The sequence below is a fragment of the Lithobates pipiens genome, unplaced genomic scaffold (genome assembly GCF_037356315.1).
Source record: "Lithobates pipiens isolate NorthernLeopardFrog02 unplaced genomic scaffold, aLitPip1_a1.2 Scaffold_8, whole genome shotgun sequence".
Classification (NCBI taxonomy): Eukaryota; Metazoa; Chordata; class Amphibia; order Anura; family Ranidae; genus Lithobates; species Lithobates pipiens.
In genome coordinates this window covers 532,094,896-532,110,819 of record NW_027507903.1, presented here as the reverse complement: position 1 = coordinate 532,110,819, position 15,924 = coordinate 532,094,896, and the positions used below count along the sequence as shown (strand labels likewise).

The 15,924-nt window shown below is 45.3% G+C and overlaps 1 protein-coding gene across 2 annotated transcripts in view; it reads left to right on the top strand.

Annotated features, from left to right (window-relative positions):
• Positions 1 to 15,924, top strand: part of KANSL3 (KAT8 regulatory NSL complex subunit 3) — a 154,361-nt gene that overhangs the window by 121,583 nt on the left and 16,854 nt on the right. For both annotated transcript variants that reach the window (XM_077469540.1, XM_077469541.1), the window contains exon 19: positions 12,352 to 12,473. In XM_077469540.1, the coding sequence (XP_077325666.1) occupies positions 12,352 to 12,473 (122 nt within the window). The remainder of the gene's footprint in view (positions 1 to 12,351; positions 12,474 to 15,924) is intronic.

Below are 15,924 nucleotides of genomic sequence, written 5' to 3'. Positions count from 1 at the left end.
GGGAGCTGTTTCTCACACCTGCCTCCTTCTCCTGGGGGTTCTGTTGGGGGAGGATTCGGTCACCTGGTTCTGCTAGGGGAGGGGGGGGTCCGTCCGCCGGGTGGGGGTCCTCATGCAATTTTTTCAGGTTCTCACGCATGTTTGGTTTCTCATGCAATTTACGGTTTCTCATGCTATTTTACGGTCTCATGCAATTTACGGTTTCTCAGGCAATTTACTGTCTCATGCAATTTACCGGTCATTACGCTTCTTACGTTTTTGCAATTTACGTGTTTATGCAATCACGGTTACGCAATTTACAGTTCGCATGTTAATTTGGGTGTTGACATTCTATGTGGTCATAGTTTTCTCGTGCGGTTTATGGTTTCATGCTATTTACAGTTTTCTGCAATTTACAGGTTTTTCTTGCAATTTGCTTTGCTCATGCGTTTTGCGTTTCTCAGGCGGTTGACGTTTTCACGTTTTGTTTTTCAGGGTAGTTATGGTTCTCAGGTTTTACATTCTCCCATACAATTTACGTATCTGTTGTATTTTACTGGTCTGATGCTATTTGTGTCTCAGGCAACTTTTTTATGTTTTCAGAAGTTTTCCGTGTTTCTCATATTTTTTCCCATGTTCACATTTTCCCATGTGTTTACGTTTTCCGATGTGTCGTATGTTTCATGTTGCCCTTCGTTTGCGGCATTTCCGTTAGCTGGTACTTACTTCCAGGATCTGTCACATCTACAGGTCCATACGGGCTGAGGTTTCGTTGTTAATTGATTGTTGTCCCACAATCTTCTCACCTGTAGTCCACACATCATACGTATATGTTCACCGTTACACCTTTTACTTATACCCACCACGGTCTGTGGGTACCTTAGCCCTGAGTGTTCATTTTTAATTTCCTGTCTTGGCGCTGCAGGTTGCTCGGGCTTATGTCTGCATTCATCAGGATGGTGTCATCAGGTTCACATTTATGCGCTGTTGGTCCTGTCATTTTGGCACCCACGTCCTTACACTTTAGGTCCTACATCCTTTACTTGTCAGGTACCAGGGGGTTTGTTGTGTCACGGGCGGGTTGTTGTTAGGTTTTCTGGTTGTCACACACAGTTGGGTTGTCCATGTTCTTCCACTGCGGGTTACCCATCACACCTATGGGTTAACAGATTGAGGTGATCGTTTTTAATTGGCTTGGTCAGTGGCAAGTCTTCTCATCTGTTCTTACACCACTCACATTTTGTTCTAACTCATGTTTCTCATGCAGTTAGTTTCTCATACGCTTTGTCCTCATGCAATTTACGTTTTTCATGCAATTTACGTTTCTCGTGCGATGTTACGTTTTCTCATGCTATGTCACGTTTCTCTCGGGTTTCTCTCGTGTTCCAGGTTTCTCTCGTTTTCCATGTTTCTCTCGTACCCCCGGGGTTTTTTCTCGTACCCCCGGGGTTTTCTCTTGTGGTTTCATTGATTCGCGTTTCTCATGCAACCTGCATTTCCTAGGGAGGTCATGTTTTCTAGCAGCCTTGGTTCTTATGCTGCTCACGGTTATCAGATCACGCTACTCAAGTTTCTCGTTCAGTCACGTTTCCTTCTCACAGGTTACGTTCTTGTCGCAGGTTTTCTTTGCTCACGGTTCTCTCGCTAGTTGTGTTCCTGTCCAGTTGGTTGTCATTCCTCACTATCTTTAAATTTCCTAGCTGTGTCACGGCCAGGAGTTGCGCTAGGGTATAGAACGATTGGTTAGTCAGCCTTTCGCTGCTCTGCAGCTTCTACTGGCTCAGGGGCTTTCGTAGATCCCGGGGCCCGGGCCAGTATCTGTAGGCTCGGGTCTCGGAAGCAGGTACCAGCGCCGCACTTTCTTTTCAGTTCCAGTTGTGGTAGATTGGTTTTCCATTTGGCTGGCGCAGCAGCCTTGATCATTGGGTTTTGTTTTGCATACCAGGAAGGCTCATGACACTGCTTGGCATTTTTCTGGGCTTTCCAAGTTAGGTTTCCAGTCCTGATGGTTAACATCCAGTTCCTATTTCCATTTTTGTTTTGTTTTGTTTCCTTTTTTTTGCCTCCTCCAGCTTGTATCGGCCCTCAGCACTTTCTGGGTGTATCGAGTTAAGTCTCAGCATTTCATCTTTAATGATCCGTCAGGTTGTTTTATTTTTCTGCTCTTTCGTTTGAGGCCTTCCAGGGTTCCAGCGGAGTAGACTCCCTGCTGTGCCCAGCTGACTTTTCATTGTGGGTTTTATTTCCGTGATTTGTTTTGACATACTCCTTTTGCGTTGGTTACCGGCTTGGGGCTCAAAGGGGTGCTGTAGCTGGCTTGGTGGTTCCTAAAGCCAGGGGAGTGGTGCTTCTGGCCCAGGGTCTCACTTACTGTAGCCAATCTACTGATTGGCACCCCGGGCCCTTTCTGTTACATCTGCATGCTCGCAAGACGCAGCATTCGGGGGTGGCACTGTTGTCAGGTTCTTGGAGCCTGGCTAGGTGTGGTGCTTGGTGTTGGTTTTATTCCAAGCGTGTTAGTGTTACATTTGTCTAACGCTGGGTTGGTCCTCTACTGCCTTTCCTAGCGCTTCCTTTTCTGCAGCCAAATACATACCTCATTTGCCGCCTCCCCAGTTTAGACGTTATTCACTGTGTAATCTGGTTATTAAGCTTTCATCCTACTGTGTTATTTTTTTGCCCCCTTTTAGGCATACTGACCGCGTGACCCTGGCACACTTCAGGTCTTTGTTCTTTGTTGCTCTTTGTTCCTTTCCTTACTATCCACAGAGTGACTCAGAGTACAAGTTTTAAGGCTGACTGCAGGTCAGCCTGTATTTATAGGAGGAGTCAGGCTGCATAAAGCCTGTCCTCCTCTGCCTCCTCCTCTCGTGGACGTTGGCTCTCGTGTCCCACCCACCCATTCCCTTTTTATTTTTATTCATTACATTTCATACTTGGGTATGCCCCCTTTTAGGCATACTGACCGCGTGACCCTGGCACACTTCAGGTCTTTGTTGCTCTTTGTTCCTTTCCTTACTATCCACAGAGTGACTCTGAGTACAAGTGTATATGTGTGTGTATGTGTGTGTGTGTGTATATATATATATATATATATATATATATATATATATATATATATATATATATATATATATATATATATATATATAAATTATGCAGGGGGACTATTTATTTTATTAACATGAGGTGGGCCGTCTGTCCGTGTGATAATTTATCACTGCTTAATAAACGGACACCTCAGTGTTTCTGTGAATTTCTGGTACTGTAATCTCGTTTGTCTCACAAGATTACAGTATCAGGGGGCGTTCTCCACAGTTTAAAACGTTTGTAGTTTGCGTTACTTCACAAAAGGTGAAACGATCTACACCGCTTCATAAACTGGCACTCAGAGGAGAGATCTTCTCGGTCAATGCCAGAGAATAGAGCAGTGGATATTTTCCTCTGCTTCATAAACGGACACCAGAATGTGTACAGAATGCCCCATCAGAGACATAATGTCCTGCTTGTGTGATTGGCTACAAGAAAAAGAGACGCTTCTCCAGGTGTATAAAGATGAGGCTGTTTGGAATATCCTGCAGAGTGCCAGCTCAGTCCCTACTCCGTGTAAACTTGGAAAGGAGAAAGAAATGGCTGCACTTCCAGAACTTCCGATGTGCTTAATTATTACAAGATGTATGTGTGAAACACGTCTACGTGACCACAGTTTGGTGTCTTTGGTGTTATCTTTGTGAAGCAAAATAAAAGGCAATTGGAAGTTCTGGATGTGCAGCCATTTCTTTCTTTCTTTTGTCTGATTGGCTCACTGATTTCCCCAGAAGTCTACACTAAGATACAAATCAGTTTTTTGGCATCCCCAGCAACAAAAATATACATTTTTAATGGGATAATCCCAATAAAAAATGCAGACCCTGCAATTTTCCTGATAATTATGAAACCACTCCCATTAGATTCACTTACCGCATGAACACAGACAAACAGTCATTTATGCAGAATAACAAAAGGTAGGAATCCAACAAAGTTTGTTAAAATCTTTGTAATGTACATAGATCACCCAGAGGGGAATGTGTTTTTTTTTTTTTTCCTCAACAAAAGTGGAGTTTCTCTTTAAAAACCTCACTAAAAAAATATTGTACAGCAAAAACTGGGTATTTAGAATGTGGATATCATAGCTTCCAGATACAACAGCAAGATACCCATGTTTGTATTCGGAATTAGGGATCCTCGAATGCTCTAATTATCCCTTGGCTCCAGTTTAGGCTAGTTCATGTCTTACTGAGTAGTTTCCCTCATCTGCTCCACAAAATAGAGCAAGGAATGAGGACTGTGATTCTTTTGGCAACAAACTGGTCCAACACCTGGTACACAGACATACTCAAACTTCTTACAGAAGACCCCAGGCCTCTTTCCAACAGGCTGAATCTACGATCTTAAAGCCTTCTATTCCATCCTGCTTCACAGTCTCTGGCTTTAACTGCATCGCTTTTGAAACCCAGGTTTTAAAGGATATCGGGTATATCTACTTGGAAATCTTACTTTGCCTGGTGTCAGTGCAGTCAAGTTAGTCCCAAAGTTTACTCTTTATCCCACTTCCTGGTCTTCCTACAAACAGGTCTTGCTATAAATACAAAGAATTACCGCTCTAAGGTAATGACTTCTCCCAAAACAGCTGTCTCCACAATCCCACAGGGTGCTGGCTCTGTTTGCAACAGGAACTGAAGTAGAAAAGATGTAGCTGGATAGCCGCACTCCAAATTATTCAACTTTATTTCAAAAATGTAATTAAAATCATAGCATCTAGGCTGGCAAACAGACTAACTGCACAGCCGCTGACATGTTTCACATCGAACACGGTGCTTAGTCATAGCTAAGACTAGCTAAGAGCTATGACTAAGCACCGTGTTCGGTGTGAAACATGTCAGCGGCTGTGCAGTTAGTCTGTTTGCCAGCCTATATGCTATGATTTTAATTACATTTTTGAAATAAAGTTGAATAATTTGGAGTGCGGCTATCCAGCTACATCTTTTCTACTACAAACAGGTCTTGACCAGAATCTAGCTCTCAACACACTAAAAGGGGCAAGTTTTTGTCTTCTCCATCAGTTTCCAAAGGCCCATAGCTTCACATTCCCTCATATATTCAAGATGTTTCTTCTATTAGGCCCCCTTGCAGAACCCTATGCACCCCTGGGAGCACCATTTGATCCCATCCAGGATATTTCTTTGGAGTCTCTTACCAGTAAAGTAACCTTTCTAGTGATCATCACATCTGTTAATCTCAGAACTAGCAGCTTTTTCCTGCAAAAAGTCCTTCCCCGAATTTCCCAATGACAAGGTTATATTACGCACCAGACCATCCTTCCTTGCAAAGGTGGTTTCAGCATTCTTTCTCAATGAGAACATTGTTCTGCCCTTGAGCTCTGTGCAGAATGTACCTAGCCTTCCATTAGACAAGCAGATTCCATTTGTCATCTCACCCGGTCCTTGCAAGGGCCACCCACCTCAAGATCCACAATTGCTAGGTGGATTAGGTTTTTTTTTTTTTATTTTTTTTTTTTAAAGAGAGAGTGTTACAACATCCATAGCATTTCTTTTACAAAGGATGACAGCTATGAAAGAAAAAACATACAGGTTATATAGTATTAGCATTTACACACCAGTCCATGCACTACTAGCATCCTGGTTATACAGCTATATGTGACAAAATCTTGTGTACTTACATTAGGTCATGCATGAAAGTGTAAACGAGGAACATAGGAAAAAGAACAAATAAATTGAACTTCAAACTTGTATAATAATAATGCACACCGCCTTTCTGATATCAAGCTAATAAACCCAACTCTATATCCATATTTCGTACATTTACATAATCAAATTATGCCTCTACCATTAGATCAACTACACCTCTATGTCCCCGGATACCGATTTATTCCTACCAGCCCATATTTTGTCAAACTGTTTAGGGCAACCCCTGGAAGTATATATTAATTTATACACTGGCAATGCCCTGTAGGTGGATTAGAAATTTGATTGTTTGACCACTACAATACAGGGCACTTTCGCCCCCTTCCTTCCCAGACCAATTTTTAGCTTTCAGCGCTCTCGCAATTTCCATGACAATTGCGCGATCATGCTACGCTGTACCCAAATTACATTTTTATCATTTTGTTCGCACAAATAGAGCTTTCTTTTGGTGGTATTTATTCATGACTCCATTTCTTTTATTTTTTTGCGATATAAGCGAAAAAAGAGCGGAAATTTGGGGGAAATTTTTTTTTCTTATTTCCATTTTAAAAGAAATCCATTAAAATCTAATTTTGTCATAAATTTAAGCCAAAATGTATTCTGCTACATGCTTTTGGTAAAAAAAAAAAAAAAATTCAGTTAAGTGTAGAATAATTGGTTTGTGTGATCACGAACATATGTACGCAAATGATCATGTACAGGTGTGTGCAGGTGATCACGGACATATGTGTGCAGATAATCATTGGGACATGTGATTTTAGTGGGACATATGTGGGGGACATGTGTTTTTATTATTTGGGGACATGTGTGTTTTGGGGACATTGTGTGTGGACATGTGTGTTTACACTAGACTGGTGATCAGTGAGTAAAAAGTTGTAAAAAACAGCTCATACTCACTGATCTGCTCTCCTCTCCTCAGCGACAGCTTCCGTGTGAGGAGAGGAGAGCCATACTGTACAAATAATGAGAGGAATTCTGACTTAGCTGTAAATTCCATATCTTGGAGTACAGTACAGGACACAATCCCTAAACTCTCCCTGTTTACTCTGCATTGCTTGCAACAAAACTGAGGACTTAGAGTGGGGTAGGGTTTGGGGGGGGGTGGGTCACATGTCCTTTTAAAAGCTTTCCAGTTGCCAGTCACTTGAAGATATGCACCTATAGCCCATGATGTATGAATATGTTGCTGTGACATACAGGCAGATACTTATTCATTATGCCATACCATTAGGGAGGCGTAAGATGAGATTGACCCCAAATTTATTCTGCAGCAGAACAGCGACCCAAAACAGACAATGTCACTAAGGCTCGGTTCACACAGGGGGCGATGCGAGGCGACACGACTTGCCGTGCCACGACCTGCCGCGACCTCAGCGGCGACTTGCAAATGACTTCTGTATAGAAGTCAATGCAAGTCGCCCAAAAGTAGTACAGGAACCTTTTTTCTAAGTCGGAGCGACTCGAGTCGCTCCTCTTAGAACGGTTCCATAGTACAGAACGGGGGCGACTTGTCAGGTCGCGGCACGGCAAGTCGTGTCGCCTCGTGTCGCCCCCTGTGTGAACGGAGCCTAAAACTGTCTTCAGTGCAAAGAAGAACAAAGTCTTGGAAGCGATGATTTGGCCCCCTCAGAGCTCTGATCACAACATCGAGTCTGCCTGGGATTACATGAAGTGATAAAAGGAATCCTACATCTCATAGCGGAAAGGCTCTGAAGCCCCCTGCTCAGTGGCTTCAACTTCCTCAAAATGCAGAGCACCTCTGCCACAAGTCTTCCCTCAAGCCTTCTTACCGGTGAAGAGGTGCCCTCACTCCAAGGAGTGGGGAGATATCTGTCACAATCGCTTATCTCTCGGATTACAGACATCCCAGACTTGTAGGTTTGATTGGTGGTTAATGGAGTACAAAATAGAGTTCCGTACTCCACCCTCTTTCTTATAATATAAAGGAAATTATTATTGTATATATTCTTTTGAGAGTACGTTACAGGAAACAAAGTGTCTTTATATCCTTGACTACTTGGGTTATGCTGCTTACCTTCAGGTGAATGGACAGTGGGCAAAAAAGGCAGGTTTCTGTGCCCAGGCAAAGCCCAGCTGAGTTTTATTTTTTTGCTGGTGTCCTTTGATAGATGTGTCTGTGAAGTGTGTCCAGATCCATCACCTGTGGCCCTGGGGGCCAAGAACAACAGTACTCGGACCCCACTTTAAAAGAATAGGGACAGCCTGTAATGTTACTGCTCAACGCTTAACCTTGCGTGCAGCTTTTACTGGAGTATCCATTGACTTTGCTGGCAGGGTACTTTACAGGTCCAGGGCAATGATCTCCTGAGAGCAAGGTGGATCGCTAAAAGCCCTTTTGGGAATGCCTACAATAGGGGTATTGGGCCTGAACGATTTGTGCCCCTGTGGAAGTCCATAAGGTGTGGTAACCCCCCCCCCCCCCCCCCCCCCCAATATTTCCTCTACTGCTGGGGCACTATGTTCTGTACTGCTATGTGGAGAAATTTACCCAGTAGTTGTGTTCAAAAAGGGCAGGGTTGGGCTACAATGACATCACAGGGTGTATCCGTGGGCTCCATTTTGGGTTTTCTCAAGGTGGCAGATCGCACATCAGTAAGGAATACTCTGGGGCTGCAGAGCAGCTCTATCTCCAGTCCAGGCAATAGCGGTCAGCACCTTCTGCCAGTGCTCCCCATTACAAGTATTTTGGTACACTTTTGGTGTGGGTTACTTGGCAGTAGGTGGCTGGTTTGGCAGACACTCCTTTCAATTGGATAATTGCTACCCTATCGGGGTTACAACTATTAACTGTGTATACCATCCCACTGCCAAGGCAAATAGGCGAAGGTAATGATGAAGGGGATGGGCTCCCAATTACCTCTTTCAGGTAGGAGGACCCCTTGCATAGTTCACCCTGCAAAGGCAAGGATTTAGAACTAAGGGTCAGCTTAGATGCATCATTTAATTTCCCAGGCCTATGGTCTCAAGGGCAAGGTTCTTTCTTCCCTGTCAAGTCCTATTCCACTAGGAGTGTCATGCTTCCTGGGCAATTCAGCATCAAGCGTCTGTTGTTCAAGTTTGTTTGGCTGTTACCTTTTTTTTTTTTTCTTCATACTTTACACATTTTTGCCAGGTAAGATGTTCTCGCATCTGCAAATGCCAGGTTTGGTGAAAGGTCTTGCCGGTGGCTATTTAGTGGGGGTTTTCCTCCATTGTACTGTTGAGGTTTTTGAGTTTGTTTGCTTTGTTGTTGTTGACTTGGAATTTCACATGTTTTATCCCTCAGAACTTTCATCACTTTTGTTCCACATCTATGGACTCATGGGGGGGATTTACTAAAATTGGAGCACTCAATTTCTGGTACAGCCCTGCCTGGTAACCAAACTGCTTCTAACTTCAGAAATTTAGCTTGTTCAGTTAAGCTTTGAAAATAAATCCTGGAAGCTGATTGGTTTCTATGCAGAGCTAGGGCATGTTAAGATGAGGGGAAGTATCAGCATGGGTTTAGGCTACTGTGTATAGTAACGCAATTGCATATGACAATACAATGATGATGTCAAAAATAGCTGTACTTATCCCCTCCACTGGAATGACAGTACCCGTTCCTCCGCCGTGTTCACCAGCCAATGTCCGTTGTTAGCGCCATTTCCTGCTTGAATGTCCGCCCCTTCTAGGGTTTAAATTAATCTGCCGTGCACCAACTTGGGGCTGGTGGTGTCATCACTGACTTTTCCTCGCTATCTCTCTTGTCATCTCACACACACATGATGTCATCTAGGCCATCCTCCCTTCTGCTACCGCCGAGTGGTGCTCTCAAAATAAACAAATAGTTGCCCTTGTGGGATCCCTCATACACTTGCCAACACTATAGGGGATGCTGGTGTGGCGTCAGGACGATGATGCCGTCAATCACTGTCCTGATGCCACACCAGCAGTGTGAGATGACAATAGAGAGGAAAAGTCCATGACGACACCCCCAGCTTCAAGTTGGTGCATGGCAGGCTAATTTTAAACCCTGGAAGGGACAGAAATTCAAGCGGGAAACGACGCTAACAACGGACATTGGCTGGTGAACACTGTGGAGGGTCGAGGGCTGTCATTCCCATGGAGGGGATAAGTACAGCTATTTTTGACATCATCATTGTATTGTCATATGCAATTGTGTTACTATACACCAGGCATGTCCAAAGTCCGGCCCGCGGGCCAATCGCGGCCCGCGTTCCGGTTTCGGACGGCCCGTCTGGTCATGTTCACATATCTATCTTTTGTGGCCCCCAACGAATCCCCGATCGCCGGGGGCCACAAAAGATAGATATGCTGGCTCAGCTGCCATGGAGGGGGCAGGACGAGTGCCGTGGACTGGATACAGGACAGCGTCCTGTGTAAAAGGAAGTCCCGTCCTGTGCTGCCATTGGACAACCGTTTTGTCCATCACAGGAGGCGGGACTTTCAATTAAAGAGGCCGTCATAGAAACAGGAGTTTCTCCTGTATGTCTGTCGGTGCTCGTCCCGCCCCCCTCCCTGTCTCCTCCAACGCTGCAGAGGGACATGAATCAGGCTGCACTGATGGCAATGGTGAGTCTGCATTCATGGAAATGTGTGGGCTGCATTCATGGAAATGTGTGGGCTGCATTCATGGCAATATGGGGGGCTGCATTCATGGAAATGTGTGGGCTGCATTCATGGCAATATGGGGGCTGCATTCATGGCTATATGGGGGCTGCATTCATGGCAATGTGTGGGCTGCATTCATAGCAATATGGGGGCTACATTCATGGCAATGTGGGGGCTGCATTCATGGCAATGTGGGGGCTGCATTCCTGGCAATGTGGGGGCTGCATTCATGGCAATGTGTGGGCTGCATTCATGGCAATGTGTGGGCTGCATTCATGGCAATGTGTGGGCTGCATTCATGGCAATACGCTGGGGGCTGCATTCATGGCAATACGCTGGGGGCTGCATTCATGGCAATACGCTGGGGGCTGCATTCATGGCAATACGCTGGGGGCTGCATTCATGGCAATACGCTGGGGGCTGCATTCATGGCAATACGCTGGGGGCTGCACTCATGGCAATACGCTGGGGGCTGCACTCATGGCAATACGCTGGGGGCTGCACTCATGGCAATACGCTGGGGGCTGCACTCATGGCAATACGCTGGGGGCTGCACTCATGGCAATACGCTGGGGGCTGCACTCATGGCAATACGCTGGGGGCTGCACTCATGGCAATACGCTGGGGGCTGCACTCATGGCAATACGCTGGGGGCTGAATTCATGGCAATACACTGGGGGCTGCAGATGGGCACTGACCCTTATTTTGCTTCACATGTCTTTATTTAAAATGTAAGATTTTTTATTTTTTTTTCCTGAGACTTCCTTTTTAAAGTTAAGGTGTGTGGTATAAGCCGATTAAATACAGTATATCCAAATAACACACCCAAGCTCATCTATTCACCACACACAGCACAAAGGCAAGAGAATTCTTGTTGGGCCGTGTATTAGTGCTCGGATGAACACACTTAGACTGAATTTTAATGGTTTAAAGAATGTCAAGCAAAATGGTCGGCCCTCGAGCATGTTCACTTCATCAAATCTGGCCCTCTTTGAAAAAAGTTTGGACACCCCTGCTATACACAGTAGCCTCAACCTATGCTGATACTTCCCCTCAGCTTTACATGCCCTAGGCCCCTCCGTTCTTGAGAATATCTCTCTTCCTCACATGCACATACCACTACAGATGCAGTCAGTGAAATATACCGACCATGAGAGTGATATGAGGAGCACCAGTAGATTTTATCAGCAAACAGCACCCGTGGTGAAGCCATTCCCAAACAACGCCTCTCATTGTAGGCAGCAACATGCTTTTTAAACATCCATTTTGGTAAATAAATTTATGAATTCTTTGAGCGATCCCGTACTGTCATTTACAGGCTTTCTTTTTTGTTTTCTTCTCTCCTTGGAGAGAAGGCATCTTTTTCTTCTGTTATAAACTGCAGGTGTGGTGCTCTTTCTGAAAGCGCACCAAAACGCCTGCATTTAGAAGTTGTGGTGCACTTTCAAAACCTGCAGCATATAGAAGTCTATATGGAAAAGCGCAGATAACACAGAAAATTTGCAGATGCACTGCACCCTCGTTGTGGGTAAACCGCAGCTCATCAGTGTGAAGCAGCCCTATACTATTATGCCCACTGTATTGCTTCACACTGACCTGAAGATCCTTTCTTTCCTGCTGCTGGCACCACAGTAGAGACCACTAGCCGAGATAAGAGGTGGAGTGCGGTTAGTATCCCTCCACATGGGATAAGAGCCAGCACTACAGAGGAGGCATCAGCTTATGTGGTTCTTGCTCACTACTACATGTCCAACTTTACAAGCAGCCCCTCTGCATTGCTCTTTGATGCTCTGGAATGGTGGGTCAGCAAGCCCAGACCATGATCTACTAGTCACCTGTCAGCAATCTACTGGTAGATCGCAAACTACTGGTTGCTGACCCCCGCCTTAGGCAGCACTGTGCAACAAGCCTTAGTCTATAAAAGCACAGCAAAGTTGATCCCAAAATATTATTGTTTTTCTTTATTTTTTCTGCTTATGCTTACATGTTTTGTTATATGATGTGTTGATTGCAGGAACAAATTCTGGAGCCTCAGCCAGCAGTCTCCTTCAAGGATTAAGTTTCAGTTTACAGGATATAGGAAGTAAATCTGGTACTCTTCCTAGCACCAGTGCCAGCTCTGGATCCACCACTCAGGTACTTCAATAGTTGCATAAATATAGGCATATTCATTAAAGCACTCAGTGTTGCATATTTATAAGCTATAATTAAATGTACTGATCATATATTGTGCTTGGGATCCATTTATGCTTGATCAAATGGACTACAAACTGAATAGAATTAGTTGGCACTGTTTATGTGGTTCACTGCTAAATGCTTGCATGTTGGTGGGAAGGTTATTGTCCATTTACAAGGATGTAAAGGGTAACTCCACTTTTGTGTGGGGAAAAAAAATAGCAAATAAAATAATATGGCGTATACAATTGCAACACTGGTCATATTGTAATTAAATGTTGACCTTTACTTTTCAATCTGCAGAGGTGTAACTTTCTATAAAATACAATGACTACCTGGAGGTGTTCTGAACACAGAAGGTTCACACAACACCCCCAGATATGTAATTTTCTGCTTGTGTGGTTAGCTTACCAATTTTCCCCAGAAGTCTGCACTAAGATATACAAATCAGATTTTCAGCATCCCCTGCAACAAAAATTGCATTTTTGGTGAGATACTCCCAAAGGAAAATCACATCTAAAGGGATGCATATTCTGCTTTCTTTATCGTACATCATTGGACACAAAGCTCCATAGTAATCACTATGGGGGTATATAGGCACCTTTAGGTGATGGACACTGGTATACCCAAAACAGGAAGGTCCTTCCCTATATAACCCCTCCTCCTACCAGCAGTACCTCAGTTTTTTTCGCCATTGTCTAAGGTGTTGGTCACGAGTGAAGATGTGCTCTGAAGAGCTCCACTGGAGGGATCCTTGCTGGATTTAAACAGCCTCCATAGACCAGATCCATCCAAAGTGCCACTGAGGCCAAGGTGGGATGCTACCCGGGCCTCGTATACGAAGCACAAAGTTTTGCCTGTAAGCCTTTCTTTGCAGGGCTTTTCTTTTCTTCCCCACAGAAGTTTTTTAAAAGCTTCCCGCATCCCCAGCCCTCGCACTGTGGCTAGGTAAAACAGAGGAAGGGAGGTGTGTAATGACCGAGAGGGCGTGGCTTAAGGCGCCGTGTGCGGGACATAAGTCCACGAGGATCACACAGCATAGGCACTGGGGACAAGAGACAGTACTTCATATTCCCATCGCACACGTTTCTGGATGCACTCTCAGATTTGGGTGCTGTAGCAACAACCTGCTGGATGCTGGTTCAAGTCACGGTGAAGATATTTGCCAGCACACCATGGAACGACACAAGTAGCGTCCAAACAGATGATTTATTGCATGATCACAACACAGGGCCCCGTCATCAGGCATGTGATATGTGTAGAGTAACGATGAGAAATATTTAAAGAGCCATCAACCAATCAGAAAAAAGGGCAAAAAGTAGAAAAAAACAAGCTCCTCCCACCGAGTGATAGGACTTCACAAATCCCACCAAAACTGTTAAATATTTAGGGTACATGAGCACAAATCACAATAAAAATGTATATGCCAAAGCAAGTGTTAATATGATAATGTACTTTAAGTGCCATGAGGTACCTTTTAAACGGTGCTACTGCAGGGGCAGACCAGCTGTAGGTAACATCAGGCTACAGGGATTAGCGGGAGAAGAGGTTGTGGACAGATGGGTCATCTCCACGGTGTCTCTAGGATACAAACTAGAATTTCGGGAGTTTCCACCGTCTCGTTTTCTGAGATCAAACGTTCCCAAAGATCCAGGGAACAGACAATATGTTTCGGGCATTAGACCGATTACTGGCTCAGGGGGTGATCATACGGATCCCGGCTGCGTGACAGGCTGGATAAATATAGATCCTTGTAGTCTCCCCAGCCCGGCCGTTGAGCGTGAGCAGACCCTAGCTACGCGCTGGGTCGGCCACAACATGCCCCTCAGGCTCCAGGGGCGGCCGGTTAGCTACACGCTCCGGGGCACACATATGACCGGACTATGGATGTCTTTGTCACAGTGTGCCGTGGCCAGCAGCCACCCCGTACTGCTCGGGTCTGGGTCTGCGATGGGATGCCTCCAGCTTGATGGTAAGTACAGCTCTCCTTGTCTTGGCAGGACAGAGTAGCTAGGCATTCCCTGGGAGGTTGATTAGGGGGTCCCTCTTCTACCTTTCCTCTCTCCTTGTCCCTGTGTTCCCTCCCTCCCCCCTGGGGGGGACACTGCATGGCTGTGGTGTATGTACCTGGGCCGGGGGTCCTCTGGGGGGGCTCTAACCCTTAGCTTGGGGCTGCGCTGACTGTCCATGTGCTGTCATCTGTCTGTCTGCTGCGGTCTGTGGGCTCCGTATGTGCTACCGATATAGCGGTGGCCGTCGCCACTTTCTGTAGTCTCTGTGAGCAACATGGCCTTAGGCCATTTTCCTAGTGTTTTTTCCTATACAAGAAGGCCAGCGGCCATTTCCCTGTAGCCTCAGCACGGTTTTTCTACTCAGCGGTGGTTCCTGTGCCTCAGAACAGCGTGGTTTTTACTCCTGGACACTTGTGACTGACAGCGATCAGCGTGGCGCAGCATTCGGTCAGGGTGGGTAGTCCTGCGGTGGGGCCCCTCAGTCTGTTAACAGTTAGGAGGATGGGATTGAGCCAAGGGTGGGTCAGCATGGCGTCAAAAGCTTCCCCAGGTCTCCCTGCAATTGCAACCAGCTCGCCTGCAAATAGTGCAGTGCCTTTGGATGCTTTTCGCCGGTCCTGGAGATGTTTGTTGCCAGGGTGGAGGCAGCGTGTGGGCGCAAGGGGGGTAAAAATTGTCCCCTGTCCCAACCCCCCCTCCTCCGGGGAGAGCTCTGATTCAGATTCGGGCCCCGCGTGACTGGCGGCCCCTGTTCTGATGTGTCAGGATGCTGACCAGGACCGTTCAGACAGTGAGGATTTGAAGCAAAGAGAAACACATTTTGGGCTATGGACTTTTTAGGCACAATACCACTGTTTGTTTAATTAAAAAGTAATCTTTATTTACAAAAACATAAAAAAAAAAAAATTACACAATAATTACAAAAAAATTAATTATTAAAGAATTGATCAGAAAATAGTCCCTAATATGTTACCACTGTTTTAACATAATACTATAATGGTGGGAACCACCAGTAAACATTCTAGGTAATGAAGTAGAAGGTAAAACAAAATGGTGAAACATCAAAAGGGATTGAAATCTGATGTTATGCTCGACATGTTTCGCGTGTCCTCACGCTTCTTCCGGAGCTAATTCTGACCAGCTATTAAGATAGATTCCGTATCTGGGTCCGCGCAGGAAAAAGCGCTAGTTCGAGCACTTATCACCTCTGTGCAGGATACCCTGAAAATACAGGATGCAGCAGGATCCTCTGCTGAGGTGTCGATCCCTTTTGGGTCCCGTAAACCGGCCCGTACACCTAAGCTGTTTCCGCTTCTGACTTATTTTGATAAGTTCATATATAAGGAATGGGGAAGCCCGCAGCGCACCTTTTTCAGTTCCAAAAAGGCGGTGCGTTACCC